General features: G+C 43.9%; 1 protein-coding gene across 1 annotated transcript in view; it reads right to left on the bottom strand.

Annotated features, from left to right (window-relative positions):
- PRKCQ (protein kinase C theta) overlaps positions 1-22959 on the bottom strand; it is a 66294-nt gene that overhangs the window by 7692 nt on the left and 35643 nt on the right. The window contains exons 13-17 of the mRNA XM_082309694.1: positions 22030-22205; positions 19363-19536; positions 9990-10081; positions 7551-7613; positions 3809-3947 (exon numbers count right to left, since the gene is read on the bottom strand). Of these exons, the coding sequence (XP_082165820.1) occupies positions 3809-3947; positions 7551-7613; positions 9990-10081; positions 19363-19536; positions 22030-22205 (644 nt within the window). The remainder of the gene's footprint in view (positions 1-3808; positions 3948-7550; positions 7614-9989; positions 10082-19362; positions 19537-22029; positions 22206-22959) is intronic.

Here is a 22959-nt window from a genome sequence, read left to right as displayed (position 1 = left end):
TGATTCTATGATCATTAGCTCCTTTTATAGTCAAGGAAGAGAACTAGTCCAATTTTAGACATCCAGCTAAGTATCTACTTGCTGTAAAATACAACCCCCTATTTGTCTCCTTTGGTTATCAAGGAACCTAGATGACTTGCTAATATATAGATATTTACATTGCAGATGTCTAAAGGTACATGTGATGACTATGATGTCTAGGATCCTTATTAGGATTTTAGAGCTGGAGAGGGGAATAGTTCATTCTAAGGCACAATCTTTACTCTTGAGCCCACAGCCTGGTTGCCCATATGATCCCCTATACTATAGCTACGGTGTAGGTATCAGTGACAAACCATGGAGGTGGCTTAATACCAGTGAAAACAACTATCCACATCAGTACATATGAAACTGCTGATAGTTGAAAAATTATGATTTAGAGAGGTGATCTTTATTGCTGGCTCTCAGGTACAGTGGAAGTAGATGAGTAATTTCTTCACTGTTTTCATACCTTGTCTGTGTTGCTTGTAAATTGTCACTTGGGTCCAGATTCATCTTATTGCCTAAAAATTATGTGTCTTATTAGTTTAGTTACCCAGAGTCTCTGCACCAGGGGAAGTTTAGACTGGACATTAGGAAGCATTTCTTTACCGAGAGGGTGGTCAAGCACTGGAACAGGCTTCCTAGAGAGGTGGTCGATGCCCCAAGCTTGTTGGTGTTTAAGAGGCATTTGAACAATGCCTGTAACAACATGCTTTAACTTGATCAGTCTTGAATTGGTCAGGCAGTTGGACTAGATGATTGTTGCAGGTCCCTTCCAACTGAAATAGCCTATTCTATTCTATTCTATTCTATTCTATTCTATTCTATTCTATTCTATTCCATTCCATTCCATTCCATTCCATTCCATTCCATTCCATTCCATTCTAATGGAGGAAAAATGGTGATTTAACTGACTTACACACCTAAGGGAGGAAGGGATTACTTGTCTTCTGGGATGTTTGCCCTTCTACAACACTATAAAGTGCCATCAGATGCTTCACTTTTAGATTAATTTTCTCACGTTACGTGAGAAATATCCCTTTCTAATGTACCTGTGGCATCTAGCAGAGCAGGACCTTAATATCAGAAGCCTAAACTCAGGCTGATGTAGAGTGTTCATGACTAACACATCTATCTCCAAAAATGCTAAAACAGGAGATGCAAAAAGGACAAAAAACCTATAACTTGAATATAGGATGCAATATATACAATGTGTTTCACTCATACTAAAAAAAAAAAAAGGAAAGAGTAAGACTCCCAAATATATTTATTCTGAGTCACTTACAAACAAAATCACCCCAACGTTTCCTTCTGAAAAGACACATTGTTTTTATAAGGCTTTACTTTTTAAAGTATAAAATGACTGGAGAATGAAATTAAATGTTTTATGGCAGTCAAGGAAAAGATTTATTAGCTTTGCAATTCTCTGGAAAAAATAAACAAACTCAGAAATTTCATTTCAAGTTAAGTCTTTTTTTTTTTCCAAATATTTTTTGAAATAAAAAATTGCTTGTCTACTGACCCAAAGTCCCCTTATTTGCTATAGCCAAGGCGCTGGGTCAGTAACAAATTACAGTGCTAGCAGCCACATTGAAATACTGACAAAAAAATCCAGTGCTTTCTAGCCTCTGGCAGGAGAGATGATCCATAAACTCTAGCAGTGCTTTCAATTTAGAGGTAAAATGTTTTATATGCACTCGTTGAATCTCTAAAATAACTGATGGTGCAGAAATAAAACTCTGAGCTATTTTAGTCTTTCTCTTTTCTATGAAGTAAAATCACAGATAATGGATTATCACTTGGCTCTCTTTTTTTAGGATCAGAAAATAGCTTTTTTTTTTTTTTTTTTTTTTAAATAAAAGCATGTTGAAGTAGAATAAAAGACAATTGCAGCTTGATTGCAGAGCACACTTACACCTGCTCTTAGGCAATACAAATCCAATTGATTTGAAGAGACCAGCCCTTGTGTTGGCAGTGGTGTAACCTAGATCAGAATCAAGCCCTTGGTGCACAGTAAAAGATCAATGAATTATAGTGGAGGGGAAAAAAACAAAAGCTTTAAAAGCTATTTGGAAAGTACCAATATCCATCATGAAAACACTAAAATCAGGAAATGAGATCTTGAATGGCAAATAAATGGATTTCAGAGTGATGTCAGACATGATGCAGGGATGACTCGTAAGTTCTTCTCTGAGCTGAAAAATGTTTTCTTTGGCCCCAATTTGCCACCTAATTAGTCAAAGCATCTCCATAGTAAGATCTATCATTGTGTGAGGTCACCAGGTTAAGGGAGCTTTCTCTTTTCTGGAGGGATCTAATCCAAAATATCTAAATTTACTGGGGGGGGGAAAAAAAAAAAGAACAAGTTTCTGTGTGGGAAAAAATGGAAAGAAATAAGGGGAAGGGCAAAGGATCTCGCTATGGGCAAGCTGGAGTCTGGTGTCTGTGACCACCCAGTTTTATTGCACGAGCACATGCAGGCCAGGTTCAGCTTTTTTCCACTGAGTATCAGTAGATATCAACTGCAGAAGGAGAAGAGGAACTGTTGGTGTGTTTTTGCATGAAGCTTGGAGACTGTCTCCATACAAGCCCCAGCCTTCCTGAATCAAGGGGGCAGAGCAGGACCTTAACACAAGCTACAAGCTCTGCCTTGCCCTTGTTAGCTCCAGCAAAGTCTGGCCCTGATACAGCTCCATCATCTCTAGTTTTAGAACCTCCTTCACCAGGAGGCAACTTGTGGAGGCATGTCCTCCAGGGGTGGATTCATGCAGTGACATGAGGTGCTCTGGCACCATGCACAGCCAAAGCAGAGAAGCAGGTAGCCCAGAGCCCAGAGTTACCAGGTCGGATCCCAGCTGTCCTCCAGACAGCAACACCTATCCTCTGACTGCTGGCATTTAGAGGGGAAAAATCAGGATATATGACCACTCTCATGTTTATGTTTCCAAGCATCTCAGTCCCTTTTACAAGAAGCTATTGGTTGTTTTTTATCTAGACAGACCTTCAAGTCTGTGCTCAGTTTTAAGGTTATGCCTCTGATGGCAGAGCCTTTTCAGAGCATATAGTGCCTTATTCAGCTCTGGGAGCATGCTCGTGATGCAGGCTGTGTTTGCAGCCAGCTAAGAACCTGTCTGAGTAAGAAAGACAGAAGTCCAAGCTTATGGGTGCCATCCCTATTCAAGCATCAGAGCATATCCCAGAGGGAAGGTGAACCCCAATCTCTGCTTCATCGTGGACCCAGCCTCTTTTCTCTATCTAGAAGACAGAGATCAATGAGGAGGGAGAATCAGCTCCAGGCAGGCATTTTGCCCCACCTTTCTCTATTTTGTCTCTTAGGTTGTGATGAGTGTCATCCCTTAGAAGTGCCCATAGCTCCCTACTAGCTATCAAGGAGCCTGTACAGCCATGGAAGCCTACTGTTAGCTAACTAGGGAACATGCTTCCCATTGCCTGTGCTGTTTCTGTCCCTGAATTGCAGGACCTACCTCTTGGAGCTTCTTCTGACATGGCCTGAACTGGAGTTCCGTTAAGCGTTCTGTTTCTTGGTTCAGCCAACCACCACTTGCTTCCCAGGCCCATTTGCACAAAAAATGAATTAGCCACAAAAATATGCAATGCCAGACAGCAATGCAGGCTCTGAATCAAACTGAAATCCAGTTTCTGGCCTGGAACTGCTCAAAAGGAGGTTATTACTCTTTGCACCCTCCACCACTGACTGACAGTCATGTCTTAAGACACATTCTCTGTCCCACAGCAGCTTCCTGACCTCCCTGGACCCCACACCTACCTCAGGAGCGATATAGTCAGGAGTCCCACAGAAAGTACTTGTCTTCGCGTCTCCAAACATGTTCTCCTTGCACATCCCAAAGTCAGCAATTTTGATGTGCCCCTCATTGTCCAAGAGGACGTTGTCTAACTTCAAGTCTCTGTGGAGGAAGAGAAAGAAACCCCTTCTTTAAAGTGTTACAGAGCCACACAAGTTATTTTAGCAGATTACCCTTATTAACTTGCTATCTGCCTCTACATAGTGCCTACATGTTGCAATTACAAAGGAAGGCTGAGGGCTGAATGAGGAGCTGCTCTCTTGGACTTCAATATCCCTCTGCCTAACTCCTCTTGTCCCAGCACTGATTCATTTGCTGGAGAAGACTTTACCCAAGACATCTTCTAAAAGCTGCCTCCTTTGAGGATGCAGGATAGTGAAGCTAAAAATGGCTTTGCACCAGCTGGTGCTTCTGCCCTAACACAGCCTGGGGAAGGTGAGCAAGAAGGGACTGGATAATGCTCACTTTCTCCTTCCTTGGGAGTCTCAGTACTCCCTCTGAAGCTGCTGCCAGCTCTCCCAGTGCAGGCTCTACAAATGTTGGAAGAGGTCAGGACCTGCAAATCCTGCATGGCTTGCAGAGGGTCAAAATAACTCCAGACATCAGCAGAACATCCACCACCTTTTCACTCCTGGGATACACTACCTGAGCCCCGGGGATTTACAAAGCCCTTGACACATAGCTGCCAAGCTGTTGTCAGAGGTTTCAGGCTCTGAGCTACTGTGGGAAGCAGAGACCCCAGAGAGAGAGAAAAAAAGAAATGCACAGAGGAGGAAATAAAAGCAAGTGAGCTGATGAATCATGGCCACTGACAGAGAACAAAGGGTCCCCATGTGGGAGCAACCTCTGAAAGGAGAGAAAAGCAGGCAAAGAAAGACAAAAAGGCAGAAAGAAAGGAAGCCTGGCATGGCTTCTATGTTAAACTTTTTATATCTTACCTAAACGTTTTGCTTTTCATTGAAATAATGACTCAGGGAGATGTTTGGATCAGTGCTGCCACACTTCACCTGGGATGCAGGTAGAATTTGGGCTAGCTGGTCTTGGAGCACCCATCCTCCTCCACTGCCTATCCTCTGCTATCAATCACTGCTCCTTCTCTGGGCTCCCAAAGCACCCAGACACAACATTTGCTTGTGCCCACAGCTGAGAAGACAATTGGTCTTTTCCAGCCTCTGCTGACTCACAGCCTACACACATTTTCCACATCTCAGGCAAGAGTCCTAACCACAAGGCTGCTATATATATAGCTGCCCTCCCAGTGACAACTGTTTTACAATGTGCTTTTTTCAGAAATGGCTTTGACTTCCTCAAAGAAGGCAATTTCTAATGCATGATGCTCCTGAGATGATCGCCTACAATTTCAGGAAAGATGGCTGTTCAGCCTCCCTCTGTGCAAAGCTCCTCGTCTTGCTTCAGCCGGGTCCCAATCAGGGTGGGGGACCTCATAGTGTCTACACACTAAATTGTTGTTATGGGGCAATTGTTCATGGCTGCTAGAATATGGCCCAAGAAAAAGTGGGAGTCATCAATCAAAAAGAAATATAGAGACAACCGAGACATTTGCCTTCCAAGTGGCAGACACTCATGTTGTCACAATTTCCAGCTGGAATGACTTATTTTAGTTACACCATTGAGATCAATCTCTGGCTGCCAGCACTGCTTTTATTCATCTGATAGATCGAAGCAAAACAAAAAACCCATCACCTACAGTTCGCTTTCATTATTTTGATGAGTCTCAAACTCATTGGCTCCAGGGATTGGAGTTTCTGCCAAAAACGCCTCAGCTCATTCATTAAAATCTAAGCCAACATTTCCAAACGTGGGTGCATGAAACAGAACAGCTGGATTCATTATTCTTACTACATCGCAAGTGATGTAGTTTCAAAAATGATTTCTATTCACTTCCTGAAGTGCTTAGTTAGCTCTGAGATACTGATGGCTGTGTGTTCTCAACTGACCTCGTTGTCATTGTCTTCAATGAAAAAAGGAAAAAGCAGTAGGACTGGTTAAATTTTTTCTTGCCAAGCTTGATGCCCAAAGCAATGCTGCACTGATTCCTGGGAATGAGCTATTTCTTCCTATCACCATGCTACCCAATGTCTAGCTATCCCAATTTGCCCACATTTCCCAAGGCTCCAGACACTTAACATCTCTCTCCTTTCATGAGGAAATGGGTCCCAAACCCTGACACACCACTGGCGTACCAATTCCAAATAAAAATGTGAATTATAAACAAAATGCCAGCATTAACAGTCCTGCCACAAACTCACAATGTTCTGCAGATGTTTTTAGTCAACTTTTCTGAGAAGTCTGAGTAAAAATGACAGACGTGGCTAAGTGATTTGGGCACTTCAGAAAATGTTTCCCTTCAGTCATCCAGAACCATAATTAGAGCCAGAAACTTGCTGAGACCCCAGAGATCATCTTAGCTTAATGCCATTGATATTGATCTCATGTTTATGCAATCACCATCATTGGTCAATAAAGACTATAAATGGCTCCCACATGAGCACTAATAATGAATAATAAGCCAAGTTTATATGAATCAAAGCTTGTGTTTTAATGGGAGAGTGGATTGTAAACAAGCCATTCACTTTTAGCATTTGTTCTAATGTTCACACTACATGACAAACATTGAAATAAGCTCATTTTGGTTTCAGCAAACATTGTTGCTTTAGTGAGCTTTCTCATTTGTTTGTGACAAGCTATTTGCTTCCTGCTTTTACAGAAAGCTGCAATGTACTAAGTAAATTTTTCCATGAAATGAGCTGGGCTAGAGCTCCCCAGAAATTCGGTTCCTCCTTTTGGCCACAGGAAAGCAGACTGTGGCCTGATTTCTGCAGCCCTTCTTGCTCCCATCTTGTCTCTGTCCTTTTATATAGGTCTGAAGCACATCACTTCTGCATTAGATCAAAGCATCCCTGCATAACTTTGAAGAAGTCAAGCAGAAGCTGGAATGGGCAATTTTGTAGTAGAGGACTTCTCCTCCTTGGGATTTGACAGATCGATGCATTGTGGACTAAGTTCATACCAGTAACAGTCTGAGTGCAGCTGCCTGCAGCGTCCCACCTAGGCCCCATCAGCTCGCTGTAGAGCCCTCTGGTAGAAATGGACACTTCTCATACACGCTCTAACACAGGTCTGATGAACCTAAAAAAGCCCACTCCTCTCTGCTTACTACAAGAAGAGCTTGGGCAGCTAGCTCAGATTCATGATGGTGGGTGAGATGAATCCCATCTCCCCATGGAACTGTGCACAGCAGACCTGTTAATAACCCCAAAATTAAGGTATATCACTGTCTCCCTGCTGTTGTTACTTGAGCTGAGCTTGTCACCACTGTCCCAGGTTAACCAGCACAGCAGCTATACCAAATTTCTCATGGCTAGCTTGACCTTATGTACCTTCACACATGGAAAGCTTAAACTGAATGCCTATGCTGGGTGCTATATGAAAGACTCAGTGTAAATGCATCAAAGGGCTTGTTTTAATGTTAACTGAAATAGGACTGCATTCTCCAAAAGAGCTCAAAACTGCCTTTTCTACACTCTCTCTTCAAAATAAAACAGCTAAACTCTGTAGAAAGGAAATCTGCATAGAAATACAATACCAGTAAATACATCCAAGCAACAGTCTCTCAGTTACCGTTAGTGCTTGCAGGGAAAGCAGAAAAGGTTTAGCACATTAGATACTAAACAGTAAAATTACCTGTATATTATGCCCTTGGAATGGAGGAACTGGAGCCCGCATATGATTTCAGCAGCATAAAACCTGAGTGACAGAAGGCACAAGTTAGAACTGATGTTTCCCAAGAGGTGCTTTCAACTAGACCCAAAAAGGTGGAAACTTTGTCTCCACAGGAGCCAAAATTTCATTAAATTCCCAGAAGGTTTGGAGTGTCTCCAGGAGGCTTGGGGTAACTCGGTTTTATAGGTAACTGATGGATGATGTGAGATTCCCAAAAGCATGCCACATGGCTAACAGCCCATCTCCCACTGAAATCACTTTGCGAAATGGTAGGGATTTGGAGCCTACTCATCATCTTCAGGGATTTGGAAGCCACACTGCATGGCTAGCTGCATTTATTTATATGTAACTGACTCTGAAAGCATGTCCTTCAGTGCCCAAGGATGTCTCCAGATCAGCTGTGGAGCAAAAAACCATCACGGAGCTCCTACTGCCTACCCTGCCTCGCCTCAGGATATGGTCTCTCTTGCAAGGAAGGCGGACCGGGTGGTGTGTGTGCCTCTTCCTTATTTACATATTTAAAGTAAATCAATGAGTTACAGTGATGCACCAGACTGCAAACTGCAAATTGCAGTTAATGCCTCAGACCTCAAAAGAGCAGCTATGATTTGCTGTGTTCAGTAGCTGCTGCACAAACAGTGGAGTGGTCCCAGCAATGGGACAGGCAGGTGGGCATCTGGGTTTGGGGACCACAGACAGTCTCCTTGGCTTGTCAAACAGTCCTCTTCACTGCTCATATTTATGACTTGCTTTTGAAATGTTATCCAAGACATGAACTAGCTAGCAGCTTCTCTGCAGTCTTTTTTGAGTTTGAGATCTTTGTTCTCAACATATTTCTGCCTAAAGGACACCACCACATCCTGCTGTAAAGAGGCAGCATAAGGCTGAAGCACCGTTGCACAAGGAAAGTGCTCTCCCAGAAGGGAATATAACCGCAGGATCATATGCCCCTCCTGTTATACAGCTCTGCTCCCTCAGTCTTCAGTGCATTGGCCCTTAATTCTGAACATTCAAATGCTTTTGAAAAAATCCTCAAATTAACCACTGATTTAAATGACTTTTTATTTTTAATTATTAAATAAAAATTAATTCTTATAGTGGTTTCAATATTGACTTTTAAAATACCTTTTGTTTGCAGAAAGATTAAAAGCACCTTTCATTTATTCTAATTCTTCTATTTACTTTAATCAAAGTGAAATAAATTTTTAACTCCCTGTTGGTGTATTAATTTTTTATTTAAATTTACCTTTTGCACTTTTGATAGGTTTTACCTCTTCCCCCGCCCCCCGCCCTTGAACTTTAAAGAGAAAAAGGGAAAATCCCATTACTTCTAACAAACAATAGCTTCACCTCTGATCACTGGACCAGGAACCTCAGCTTAAGCAGGTCCTGCAGCTTGGCTACAGGCCACCCAGTGTTGTAAAGAACAATATATTTCGTTCCACAGATGGCTGAAAATGCATTTGTGAGTTTTCTTTGATGGTGGGAAATCTAGGGTGGAGGTTGGGTTCACCATGTCATTATTGTAGCCTCCATTTATGGGCTGAGCAAGAACTCCATGAATACAACAAAGAGCAACCCCAGGGCTGCTGTAATTCACAGCAGACACCTGTAAGTTTCTTTAAAACGACCCTCATCCATGGGCCATGTAAACAAGGTCTTAGGCATGCTTAGGGCTGTTTACAGACAGCGTAGGCACTTCCAGAGCTAAGATCTCACGTGGATTGAATGGTCCCGTTGGAACCCCTCTCTGTTTGAGGGGCTGCAGTCCTGGGAAGGGGACTGATCCAGAAGCAGGCCAGCCTAAGGGACAGCTTCTATCCAGCTCAGCTCTCAGCTCTGAAGAAATGTTTGTGCGACTATGCTGAGGTTAGTGCAAAATACAGGAGCCAGGTCACAGGCTGGAAGGAAGTCCCTGGTTGCAAGCTAAAGGATGAGCCTGCAGGCAGATGCAATGCTGACGAGGGTGCAGCAGCATCTGTAACGCTTCCAGACAGAAATAGCTTCCCTGGTTGACCAAGAATGCAAAGCAAGGTCACGTCTGACTGAAATCAGCTGTGTGGATGGGCTTTAAAAAGCCTTCTGTGGGAGGGGAAAGAGGACAGGAAGAGGAAGTTACTTGCTCCAAGTCTATGGTTGAGTCAGGGTGATGACCTGCATGGCTGTTCTGTTCCGTTTGGAGAGAGCTGGGCTAGGAAGTGATTCTGCTTCCAGCACAAGCATTATCCCCGCTTTGCAGCTGGGTAAGGTGCAGAGAGGTCAAACGATTTGCCCAAGGTTTCATCTACAGAACAGTAGCAGAGCTGGGAATAAAATGAAGGTCCCTGGTGTCTCCAGCTGCTGCCTTTGCTTCTACCATGTGTGTGACCTGCAAGTTGAAAGGTAATAATAACATCTTACGTTGCTCTGGGAAGGTCGAACTTATGACAACTCTGGATATGGAACATGAGGTCTCCTCCATTGAGGTATTCCATCACAAAAAAGAGGTTTTCCTAGAGAATGAGACAAGATGACAATAAGGGGTGGGGAAGGGCAAGACAAAATTGAAAAAAACCCCACCCAGAAAGCACTCAAAAAGAGGAAGGAAAAGATTACAGTGAGGTTTTGGAAAGAAAGCAATTTCTTTTTTAGATTCCTCATTTCTCCTTTGTTCTCTAAGCCTGTATTCACCCTCTCTGCTCTGACTTGTATAAACAGCATTAGCAAACATTGCAAATCCACTTAATAACCAGCTGGTGCCATTGATTTTTACCAGTAGACCTCAAGGCTCGCTAGAAGGGGATGAGTGACTCTACAGTGCCTGTGTTACAGAAGGGCAGATGAACAAACTTCCTGGGGAACTAGTGGAAGAGGCAGAAGTAAATCCCAGGTCTCCTCTGGTCCCCAGCCCAGTGCATTATCCATCCAGTGGAGTGATCTCAAGCTGGTCTTACGTGCATTCCTGCACATCTTTTGTGGACGCACGTGCGTCTGACCTTTACAAGTTATCAGAGACATCGGCCAGATGCTGCAACCTGTTTTAAGCACACGCTTGATTTTAAGCCTGGGAGGTGCTCTATTAAATAAAGCAGGAGGTAACTTGCTAGTGGGAAGATTCATGAATTAATCATATTTCTGGATGCCCATTCAGTGCTTGCATGTCAGAGAAGACTGGAAAAAGATCCAGTCCTTGTCCCCGGTTGCATGCAACCATCAGCTGTTCTATCAGGGTAGTGGAAAACTCTCCTCCTGGTACATAGGAAGGCTGGGGGGAATCGCTGTATTGAATGAAGAGCAGAACAGATCATCCAGGTTTCCTTTCCAGTCCCTGCTGTACACCACGTTGATCTCCTTGTTGCTTCATGAGCCATAATTTCACCACCAGGCCCCCACAGAAGCTGGACACTGATTCAGACCAATCCCTTCCACACTGAATTGCACGTACAAAGCAGGAGGGGTGCCTTTTTCTGGAAGAAGAGTATCTGTGCAATAAATTATGCTCCTAGTTTAAACTTCTGTTTCAGGAATTTCAGTTTTTGTGCATAAATGCAGGGATGCAGTATTTTTTTTCCTCAAAGCTTCTCTCTGTTCTGTACACATCTGAAGTTAGTCATCTCCAGGCTGTGTTAAAGTTTATGAGTATCTTCCCTTTATTGTATATTGCCCATCACAATTTTTTTTAGGGGGAAATAGAGTTCTTTTCACTTATATTTTTAACAGTCAAAGGAAGATTTTTATCCATAAGATCTAATGTAAGCATCTCTGGCAGCAAGCCAAGATCTGGCTATTTAAAAAACCAACAGTGTTTGTTCCTTTCAAATAACAGCTGTCTGCTCTAATTTGTGTAATTTCTTTAGCCAGATCCATTTAATTACAGTACTCTTATTTAAATGGATGTCTGGCTGGAAAGCCCACCTGTCATCCAACAAGCACAGGGCCAGATCTGGCCTCCCAGGGAAAGAATACAAATTTTGCCAATAAACCAAATGGGTGCAGGTTTTCAGTTTGAAGGTATTGCATCTGTAGAGGTCTGTGCACATAAGTCAGTTTAAGCAAGTAAGAAGGCCAAATGGAGATGGGGAATTTAGTACAGAAATGCATAAATCTTGGAAGCAATGTGAGCTCAGGAGCCCATTCAGCAAAACACTTGAACAGATGTTCTTTGTGAAGGTACACAGGGATGTGACGAGGTTTAGCTAACAACAGAAGAGCAGCCGCATGTATCACACTGGGACAGAAGAAACCTCATGGGTCTTCAAATGGACCAGACTCAGCTTCAATGGACTGGGAAGCAGAAACCCCCTGGTTTTCCCTGGGAAGTCCACTGAGTTTGGCTACACCTTATCACACGTCTTTAAGCATAACTTGAAGTCCATGTTTATTCAGCAGTCATATTCTGCTTGCTCATGGATTTGAGCAACCATCTGATGCACCTATTTAATTGAACTGGGGACTCTAACTTGAAACTGGGGACTTTGGCAGCATCCTTCTGCCATCTAAGGAAAGAAAAGGTGGACAACCTCTCGGATTAATTGGCATCCATAGATCATTATATGAACTCAGTTGCTCAACTGTCTAAAGCTATGAAGCTGAAGAATACAAACTTGACTTAGGCATGATTAATACTGAAGTTCATGGTCTACCAGGTGCTACAGAGTGGTACACAAATGCTCTTGAGAAGAAAGATGGCATCACTCTGAGTTTTCTGCTCTGAGACTTGGAAACTCCCCTTGCTTCTCACAAAGGTCAGTTGTCTGGAAGAGTCCATGGAGAAAAATTGCTTGAGATCAGCCCTAAGTACACAATTATGAGTTCCACGATGTAACCAAGCAGTGCAAGCTGCAACAAATTATTGGAGGCTGCTTCTTAAGACTGAGATCTACAAAGCCGTAGAACGTTAAAAATGGGAAGTGGCAACATCCATGCTTGAAACTACTGAAAATTCAACAGTGTGCTAGAGGTTAAAGGGTTAGAATGGCACGGAGGACGTGTTTGCAGACAGGCTCCGACCTACACTTCCTTTTGTTCTGGGAAAATTATCCGATGGCTCCTGTCTGCTACTGCCAGGCTCTGAAGTCTGTCAGCACCTGGAGCAGGTACGAGTGGATTAAGTGGGTATTTCTCAAGATGTGGCAGCTGGGATGGCATGACTTTATCATGCCTTTATCCCCTGTGACAGTCTTAGCTCAGGGATGCTAAGCAAACAAATAGGAATGCTGTTCCTCAGTGATGAGACCTGTACAGCTCTGAAGGAGGCTTGGGAAGGGCCCCTCACCTTGGCCCTGCCTTTCTGCCTTGCAGACAGATGACAGACAACTTGCTGACCTCCCGTGAGAGCATTCTTGGGTAGCAAACACTCAAGTCAAACTTCTGGTCATGATTCCAGACTTGCACAACAGAACAGAGCAAGTCTGGTCTCCTGACAGAGTTTGGGACCATCTTTTACAACCACAGAGCTCAAGGAGGACTGTAAAGGCATTTCCTGCACTCAGTGATGGACACCACCCCAGGGTAGTTGGCACAAGTTGTCTTGTGGACATCCATATATCAGCCATTCCCTACTTCTCGATCATCTTCCAGGGGCCTTCTCCATTGCAGCAGAGGGAACATGACAAACCCCTCTGCGAGTGGATGAAGCGCTCTTCCTACAGCAGACAGAACCGTACAACATGATGTTGTACAACACAGACACATCCAGGTGTGCATCCTGCACACAAAATAACATTGTTCCCTAGTTGACTCAATCCTGCCAGGTGCTGAAAGACTTGATTAGTGCAAGAACTCAATTTCTTGCCCTGTGAGTCCCTCAGTGCCTGTGCTGAGCTGAGCTCCTCTCTGCAGAGCCACCTCCTCCCTCTGCCTCTCCAGGACATGGCAGGGATGGAGTTAAACCAACCTGCTTCTGTTCTGAATGCAACTGCTGTGAGAATGAATAGTCGCTATCGGAGATGCTTTCAACTTTATAAACAATGAGTATAAAGCAGGCAGCATTTAAATTGATCTTTTTTGAAGGTACATCCTATAACAGGCTCTTAAAATCCTCAAACCAGCTGGAAGCCCTCCAGAGCACTTTTCTGCAGAGATTTTCAGATTTTGTTTTCTTTGCATTTGAAAGCACTTGCATACATACAAATACACAATTTAACAGCATTTACTGAAGAGCAAAAATTCTTCTTCCCAGGGCTTCCAGGAGGATGAATATCAGAATAATTAATGCTACAGGACTGTGTGGCTTTACCCTTATTTAGAGCAGTTACTCTAGCAAATGGCTCCATATGGAGAAGGCTCCACAATGCATTTTAAGTGACCAAACCCCACTGCACGCCCATTGAATTAGGTTTGGCCCTTGCCAAGAGAACGGTTTGACACCACGCAATTCCTGCAGCTGATTCTTGTCTCCTGCAGCTGATTCTTGTCTCACATTTTCATGAAGCTCAGCCCAGCCCAGTCTGGGTCCTCATCCATGCTTTGGATCTATTTTACTTCACAGGACAGACGGGAGCCAAAGGCCTCTCAGCCCTTCTCCACCCCACCATCCACTGAGTGTTGCAGTCCCATCACAGCATCCCATCCAGTGGGAAAGCAAGCAATGCACGTGCTCCTCATTGTGTCTGCTCCCATGAGGAACAGCTAACACAGGGTCACCCCTTGCTAGTAGGTGACCATAAGAGGTATTAACATTGCTATTTGCACCACCTGGGGACAAGCAAAGCTAATTTGTTACAGATTAAAGCAACCCCAGGTTAATTTTGTTCTCTGGTTTAAAGACTTTTTTTTTTTCTTGCTTGTGTAATATCAGTCTGTCTTCTGGAGATGGCAGCATTTCTTACAGCTGTCAAATAATTCAGTCCAGTCCCTGATCTCATGATTTATTTTTTGTTCTAGTCTTTGCACTGTCAGCATATTTGACTGCATGTTAAACTGTTCATTTGGGACGCTTAGCTTTGTGTGCCCATCTACTTGGTACAAAGCATATGAATATATTTATACACATATATAAAAATACATGGGCGTACATAAAGGTGCAGACATGGCTGGCAATAGCTCCTTTCACTTGAGTTCTGAGATCCCAGGACCCTTCCTCACAGCTCAGAGCAGGCAGAGTACATCATCACTCACAGTGGTAAACTGAGTTATTATCAGCCCTGTCTTGCAAGAGAAAGTGGTTTTCCCTATCAGTATTGGGTGGGATCTTGGAAAGAGACTAATTTTCTCAAGGCTAGAAAAAATTTCTGTGAAAATTCGGGGATAAAAAAAAATCACCAGACCAAAACCAAAAAGTAGTGAAATTTATGAAACAAATATTTTATCAGCTGAAAAATAGGGGGAGAAAGTAATGTTTTTATTTTAAGAAGTCAAATTTTTTTTCAGGACAAAGAGCAGCTATACAGCAGACTTTTAGAAATCTCAGGCAAAGCTGAATGCATTTTGGGCTGATTTTTCTCAGAGCTGGACAACAGGAAGGCAATTAGAATATGTGTATTTAATATGTCAATCTTCTATCACTTAAAAAAGCTATGCTTGTGATCTGGGCCCCTCTTTTCCTTGTCAGTGCACCCCACCTGTTCATATCACATGGGCTGACACCACCTAGAAGTGTCTTGTAAAGACTTCATTTTTTTGATGTTATAGTTACAGCTGCTCACACCTTCTCTGGCAGAACCTTGTTGAAATCCCAATGCTCTGCTGAGACACTGCTATTTCTACTGAACCACGTTGAAATTTTGGCCAGGATTGAATGAGACCTTGCCATCTTTCCTGCCTGCTTGCTGCAAGAGGTAAAATCCTCAAAGCCTCCTTAAACTTCCCAGTTCTTCCCCAGCTTTCCCATCAGCTGGCTCAAATTTGGCCAACTAGCCTTGAATCAGCCATTTCCAAGCTGACTTATCCCCCACAAAATACTAGGAGGATGGAGACCTAGAAACCTTGAAGCTTCAAGATCGTGTCTCCCAAATGGCTGAACACCAACGCAAGGGATGGTTTGCGCAAGGGAAAAATCACTGTGTTGCCCTGTACTCCCTTCCTTACCCTTCCTTCCTGGTCAATGCCAAAACCTGGATGCTGGCTAGAAAGATATCAGGTCTGACCTGTGACCAGGATTTTTGTTGTGCCTTTAGTTTAGTCCGTCCAATATTTTGTTGTGCTTCAGTGGTTTGGCAGTGCTGGAAGTCAAGGCTTGCAACCTCACCTCCCTGCAGGGTCACTTCTCTTGCAATGCATCAGCATCCTGCAGCCATGCTGTGGTCAGAGAGGATCCTGCATTGCCTGGGGAGGGCATATGGGCCTGATCCAGGGCTGCTCAGAAGGTCCGTGGCATAGCCAGGCAATGGAGTTGAACATCGATTGGGTGTGAAACATGCATGTGCCAACCTATACGCTCTGATTCAGGTCAAATAATTCATCCCCATCCCTCTAATGGCAAGGCAAAGATAGAAGAAAACTGAAATTGCCCTTGGAAAATCTTGCAGGAACTGCAGTTTCCTCCGAGGAGATATTTTAATGAGAAATCTCCTGAAAATACTCATGGAAAACACTTAAGAACCTAAGAATTTTTAAATTGGGATCACGGTCCTTATTTACAATCCTTTTCTCCTTCCTGACAATTTAAGATATTTTAAAGTCAGTATTAAGCACATTAAAACAACAGAGCATGTGAAAATGGCTCACCACCGGGACTTTGAAACGATACAATACATTAGTAAAGCAAGAAAAGACATGTTTCTGTAACATTTCCTTTTAAATTGAAATAAAGATTACTTCTCTTTTGGGTTGAGATAGTCTTCTGTGTTGCTATCTTGTGCTACAAGCCAAAATGCCTAAGGACTTAATTTGCATTTAGGTAAAGGCTGTGAATAAAAATTTGATCAATGAAGTAAAGAAACAGTTAGAAACAAAAGTCGCTTTCAAAAAGGGAAAGCTTATTTATATCACAGAAGATCAGCGAAATGCAAAAAGAAGAATAAAACATAAGCACTAGGATGCTAGTCACTGTTTTGGCATTACTAATTTTGGGATTTCACAGAATTATAAACATGTTTTTCCTCCTCTTTAACATAACAGTGTCCCTTTAATACAACAGAACAGCTCTCTGAGCTTGTTGTTAAAATTCACACCATATAATTATGTCAGCTGAATATCTGGATGCAAAGATTACTGCAGTAAAATAAAACAGTCAAGTTCAAAAACAGATCAGGAAAAAAACCCACGTGTTTGAATTTATCCTCATGTAGGAAAACATGACAAGTATTCTGAGTTTCAAAAGCACTGATCATTCAGCCTCTGCAAGAATAAAAAGGAGCATTAGGTGCCTGGTGCCTACAAAAACCTGTCTGAAGGGCTGTCAAGCTTTATGTATTTCAACATTCACTGATTACCTGGGTTGAGACCAGGAAGAAACTCATCCCAGAGCTCAGAGAACTGTCAGCAGATTATATGACTTTTTTTCCCTCTGGAGATATGGGGACTACTGAGGTTCTTGTTTCAGTGTAGGAATATTCCTGTTTTTCCTGTCCTTTGCAGAGGCACTCAGTACCTGAAGCAGCTCAGAAACGTTGCAAGTCAAAGCATTAGAGATTCAGGACAGCATTGACACATGCATTTCTGTTTGAAACTACTTATCTATCCAGTGAAACCTTAAAAAATTTTTTTTTCAATTGAAAATTCAAGTTTTCAATCCAGAGGGGGACTACACAGCAGTGCCCTGGCTTCTAAAATGATTGCTCTAAAAGATATTACGACTGAACTACGCTGTCCTTTGAGCCGTGGAAGACTGTCCATGGCTTGTCACAGCTCTCCTGCTCTGAATGATTTTCATGCGTTGAGCAATCGCCGCTTGGCTTGCAAAGGTCAGAGGAGAAAAACATAAGCTTGAAATCAATCACATCCCAGAGCTGCTTTGGCCTGGGCAGCCACGTTCCAGCTTCTGTATCTGTGAACTTAAGGGCAAAATGGAGAGATCAAATAACTTTAAAGTGGCAATGTTGACTTGAGATGAGATGGATGGAGATTCTTTCTATATGTCAAAAGGGCAATACTGTGACACTGCCCATGAGACAGTGTAGGAAAAGATCACTTGAGTTTTTGAGCCTGGCACCCATGAATTTTTCAGGCGCTCATTGCTTTTCCATCCTGCAGGTTTTCCTTGCCCCAGCCACAGCTGGAAGCACAGTCCCCCCCTTAAATGGTCAGTAAATCCCATCTGGCTCCTGGCATGACTCCATTCAGTCTTTCATCTTTTTGCTGTGGTCTCGTGAGGGAAGTGGACACTTGCATGCATGCACTGCCTGAAACCAGAGCTGCAGACTGCCACTGCTGTATCTATCCCAAACCTGACCTCCAGCTTCCAGACCAGCATTGGACCAGGGCTGGAGCACAGACAACGCGGTTCTGCTGCTGCATGCAAGCCAGCTGCTGGCATTAGTCAACCTCTCCTTGGTCACCCAGAGTCACAGGCAGCACAAGCAGCTCTCCTTGGAGTATAAGCTCCCTCGTAGAGCTGTGACTGTTGTGAATATTTTCTCTTTTTAATTAAGTCTTGTTTTTCTTTGCTTTTGGAGTTGGGTCATTTATATTTTCCTCTGAAATCTAGCCTAAAAAAAAGAGAATTAATTCCTTTCCTCTCCTGGCAAGGATCCATTCCCAGGACATGTTGTCCTCACTCACAGTCCTGAAGGGGTTAAACATGAAGCCTGGGCTTAGTGTCACATCGCCTACGGTAGTTCACAGACGTTCCCTGTTATAAATTTAATCTGTCTTTAAACAGGTGCCACATCCCGCGGGTGACTGGGATACACTGCAGAGGTTATATTTGTTTCTCCTGAGCCTGCAGAGGCAGCAAGCCTCTTGCTGAGCAGATCCTAAACTCACACTGAGCAGTGTGTTGTATCACTAAATCCTGGGACTGAGCGGAGACTGGGAGCGTCCTAAAAAAACCCTGAACAAGCAGCCTTGAGAAAGTGATGTTCCTCTGAACTTGAGCTTTGGGATAGCAAACACCTCTCAGGAGTGGTTTGGGTAGGTTGGACAGACGAGACAATCTCTCAAATTTCCTTCCACCATTTTTTTCTGTGCCTTGTGTGTGCTTTAGTGTTAAAATGATTGGTTGGGGCTGTAGAAAAGGTTCTGGAAAGCTAATCAGTTGGTGGTTTGTTGCCATGTAGGGTCATGAAGGTATATACATTACTTAAATGTCACTTCAATTTTGGTTTGGAGTCCTAAGCAGGATTTCAGATGAAGATACTTTGTGCTGCCCCTCTGAACTGCAGCCTTCACCACCAGTGGTCCTGCATGAATTAGGAACAGTTCGATGTAATTTAACAGTATCTGGGGGCAAAGAAGATTCCCAACGTGCATGACGGCATGTTTATTCTCCATAACGAGAGTTTCTTGAGTTAGCTCTGATCCAGGCTAGTCACTGCAGCATACCACTTCATGGTTCAAGAGGTTCAGATAACACCAGTGTGGGCACATCTGCACCCTGGCTGTGGATGTGGCCTTTGCACATCCTCAGCCCAGGGTACCAGGACACAGATTTTGATAGTGGGTCTCTGCATAGCCACATCAGTCAGCCTTGGATGCCATAATCCTCAAATGCACCCCCAGGTTAATGTGAGGAAGGCAGATGAAATTTCTAGAGCCATTTCCCAAGTGGTTAACCTGAAGATCCCTTCCCTTAGCACCACCTCATGTTCAAGCTATTCCCTAACATCTAGGAGACTTAAGCGTTTCACCAAGTATCTGTATCCCAGCAAAGCATCCTCAGCCCGTGGAGGAAGGTGACAGATCCTTGTCTTACCTTGGTCTGGAACGTACAGAAGACATGAGTCAAGAATGGGTGCTCCCAAGCTAAGGAGAGGACTCTCTTCTCCACCATCGTACATTCAACGTCATCATCCATCAGCACCACATCCTTCTTCAGGGCTTTCACGGCGAAGTACTGGTCTGTGCTCTTCAGCTCGGCGAGGAACACCTAGGGTGGAAACAGCTGCTCAGAAAGAGCAATGCTCTTCTCTCAGAGCTGGCAACAGTGTGAGGATGGGAGCTGAGCTCTGAGGAATTCACTAGGGTAGATCTTAAAAAAGCTGATGTTTAAGTCCTAATTCTGCCATTAAGACTTTGTAGACTTTGAGTTTGTTCCCCACACCCAGAATAGTTTTATGAAGCTGAACCCCGGGGAAGGATGAGAAGGGTCTTGGTGGTTACAAGAGCAGGGGTTACATGCCCATACGGACAGGACATGTCAGAGAGCCAAACACTTCTGATAACAGAAACCATCTTTATGCAAATGCTCATGAGACACATTTCCTGTTTTCTGACTTCAAATAAAAAAACATAGAATATTGCTTTGTCAACATGTGAAATGCAAATGCCCTTCACCAGTTCTTCAGCAGGTGTAAAGTGACGTCCACCAGTAGTTAGACTGATCTATACCAGATATGACTTTCTCCCCTTCCTCCCAGTTAGCAGGAGGCCTGAGCAAACACGCTGGGTCCCCTGTGCTTCTGCAGGACTTCTCTGAGAAGAGCAAAATACATCCCAGAGGAGTTAGGACCTCTATCTGTTTTTATGGGCAGGGAAAATGAGACATGGAGCAGCAGAGAAGGGTTTTCTAGAGACCACAGAGCAAAGAAGCCTCCACTGGAAGGCAGTGCCAGTCCTGATCTTTACGCTAACAGCCTGTCAACGCTGTTTCCCATAGACTGAATAAATACGTAAGATTCATCAAAGAGGTCTTTGAAGTTCTCTACCAGACACTATTTACTGAGTAAGCTCAGACACGTTTTAGCCCTGACAAAAGTTTTATTTACCCTTTTGGCTACTGCTGCATTTCACTTTGTAGCACCAGACAGAGAGTAGATCCTAGAGCCTCCCTCTGTCTCTGCAGTGAATGACCAGAAATGCTAACAGTGCTGATGCTGCAGGCACCCTTTTTACCCCAGTTTTTGTGCAGGGCACTGCTCTGCTGGGGAAACCGGGGAACACAGTACATTTATGACTTGTCCTGTGACTTCCAAGGTGCAGGTAGGCAATGCTAGACCTCATGCAGAGGGGCCTTTGTCACAGGTCTGGCCCTCAACCTCCCTGGTCCATGCAGAGCTGGAGAGACCCCTCAGGCACAGAGATCTGCACACCCTGCCCCCTCTATGGGGAAGTGAATCTCACTCCAAGCAAATAAGGGCACCAGGAGCAACACCTACGTAGGAAACTTGTGGGTGACATTTGTTGCAGAAGGGCATGAAATAGCCCATCCTCTGCACACCCACATGGTGCACTGCAGAGAGATGTAGATGCTTGCAGGCTTAGAGGGTCCATGTTCACACAGGGGGCTGAAGCAAGGTACAGATTCTGCTTCAGTGGAGGTATTCAAGACTTGCCTAGACAAACCCCTGAGCAACCTCATCTGATTAGACCTGTTTTGAGCAGCAGGTTGGATTAGATGACCTCCAGAGGTCCCTTCCTTCCAACATAAATGTTTCTATGACATCTGTGCTCTTGAGTCCAGGGCTAGGGATTTTGGGGTATTCTGGCTTAGTTCTAACTGAGATGCCTCAGCTCTGCTTCCCATGCAAACTGTAGACATGCCAAGTATTTTCAAGTATGGAAAGCCAACACAGCAAATATTTCACCAGTTTAAGAATTGGCTGCAGCAATTGCTCCAGCTCACTTAGCAGGCAAAAAGCAGCCCTTCTTTAAGGCACAGTTTCCACCTTGGAAAGATGTGGGATCTGAGCAATGTGATACATAATGATACTCATTCTCCTCATTGGCTGTGAAAATACAGTGGTGAGTTCCTCTGAAATTGCTTCATGCAGCTCTGCACTGCCACTGAATAACATGAGTCCCCTTCCAGGGGACATCTGCAAGAAGGAGGAACAATCCACAATTCATCAAGATTAATGAATCCACTGAAAACAGGTGGTTCTTGTTTCAAAAGCACAAATTCTTGGCTGTTGCAAAATTTGCTTTACGCTCCAGCACAGATTGGAGCTGGGAAAGAGCAGTTAGCATTCCCAGCTGGGGACCTGCTGCTCTGGAGAGGGGAGGTGATCCACACTCAACTTTTCAGCTAATGCTCCTGCCTGCCTCCAAGCTTGCTCAGCTAGGCTGGCAGGAGTAGCTGCATGAAGGGGGACAGCACAGAGATCTTTCCCACTAGCTCTCTGTGGATGCCCAGGCTCCATCAACCTGCACAGAAGGGGAAGTTGCAGCTTTACTTAGCTGCTTTCCTCTCCTGTCTTGGGCACTCATGAGACAGCAAACTAAGGGGTAGAGGGAAGGGCAAGGAAGATCTTTGTCTCAGGCAAGGAGAAGACCATGTTCAAGACTCAGCCATGCCAGAGCGAGGGTTCTTTGAGGGCTTGGAGATGTTTTTTCCTAAGTAGCCTTGAAACCATGTGCTAGTTAGTGCCATAATAAACAATATGCAGACCTATGTGGTGGCATCTAGTCCCCTGATGCTTACCTTGCCAAAACTGCCCTTCCCCAGCATCTTGTGCAGGACAAAATCTTCGATAGTTAGTTTTAGCTGCACTTGGTGCTCCTCCTGCTCCTGGGGCTGTTCTCCCAAGTCTGTCTCTATTAGAGACTCCCCCTTCACTGTGCCTTCCACTGGAGTCTCCCAGGAGATGCCCTGTGGCTCTGCAACACACACAAAAGCATTCAAATAAACCCCTGGAAATGAGCAGAAAGTCCCCAGAACACTTACAAGTATTATGTTTATAGGTTAAAAGGGTATTTAAAATAAATGGAAATGTGGTGGCCACATCTACTAAGTAGATTGGCTCTGCTCCCACATTGCTTTCTCTACTGAGCAAATTTTACTCCAGTGTAACTCCACCTTCTTCAGTGGCATTGCTCCCACTTTACAAACTCTTTCATCTGTCTTTCTGTTTTATGGCAGCAAAACATGACCAAACCCTTCATTTCTGGCCACCTGTGTTCTTCATTCCTTTTTGCTGGCTGCCGTTATGATGTGGTCCATTTTTTCAAGGCCTTTTCAAGACGCTTGGCAAAGCTAGCATGTGAAAAGATGGGACAGCATTTGCATATTGGGTCCCTGCGCTGGATGTGAAGCTCTGATCAAGTACTCCAGCTGTCCTGGAGTGGAACTACTCAGAGTTTCTTCAATACTCCATTCACTTGGAAATACGTGAACTTCCAAGAGATTCTGTGCCTTACTGGATTTATCCCATGTCCTCAAGTGCACATTTGCTGTACTGTCCTAAATTGCTGAACAGCAAGAACACTACTCAGCAGACAAACATTTGAAACCATTTGGGGCTTTACTGATTCACTTCAGCATAGACAGTTCTACTTGTAGAAAGAAAAGTAAATAAGCACAGATGGGGACATCATTTATTTCCCCTTGGGGGCCAAAAGACAGTGTCCCCTT

The sequence above is a fragment of the Platalea leucorodia genome, assembly GCF_965183815.1.
Source record: "Platalea leucorodia genome assembly, chromosome: 4".
Taxonomy (NCBI): domain Eukaryota; kingdom Metazoa; phylum Chordata; class Aves; order Pelecaniformes; family Threskiornithidae; genus Platalea; species Platalea leucorodia.
Note: the sequence above shows the minus strand (reverse complement) of the source record. Positions and strands in the feature narration are given on the sequence as shown.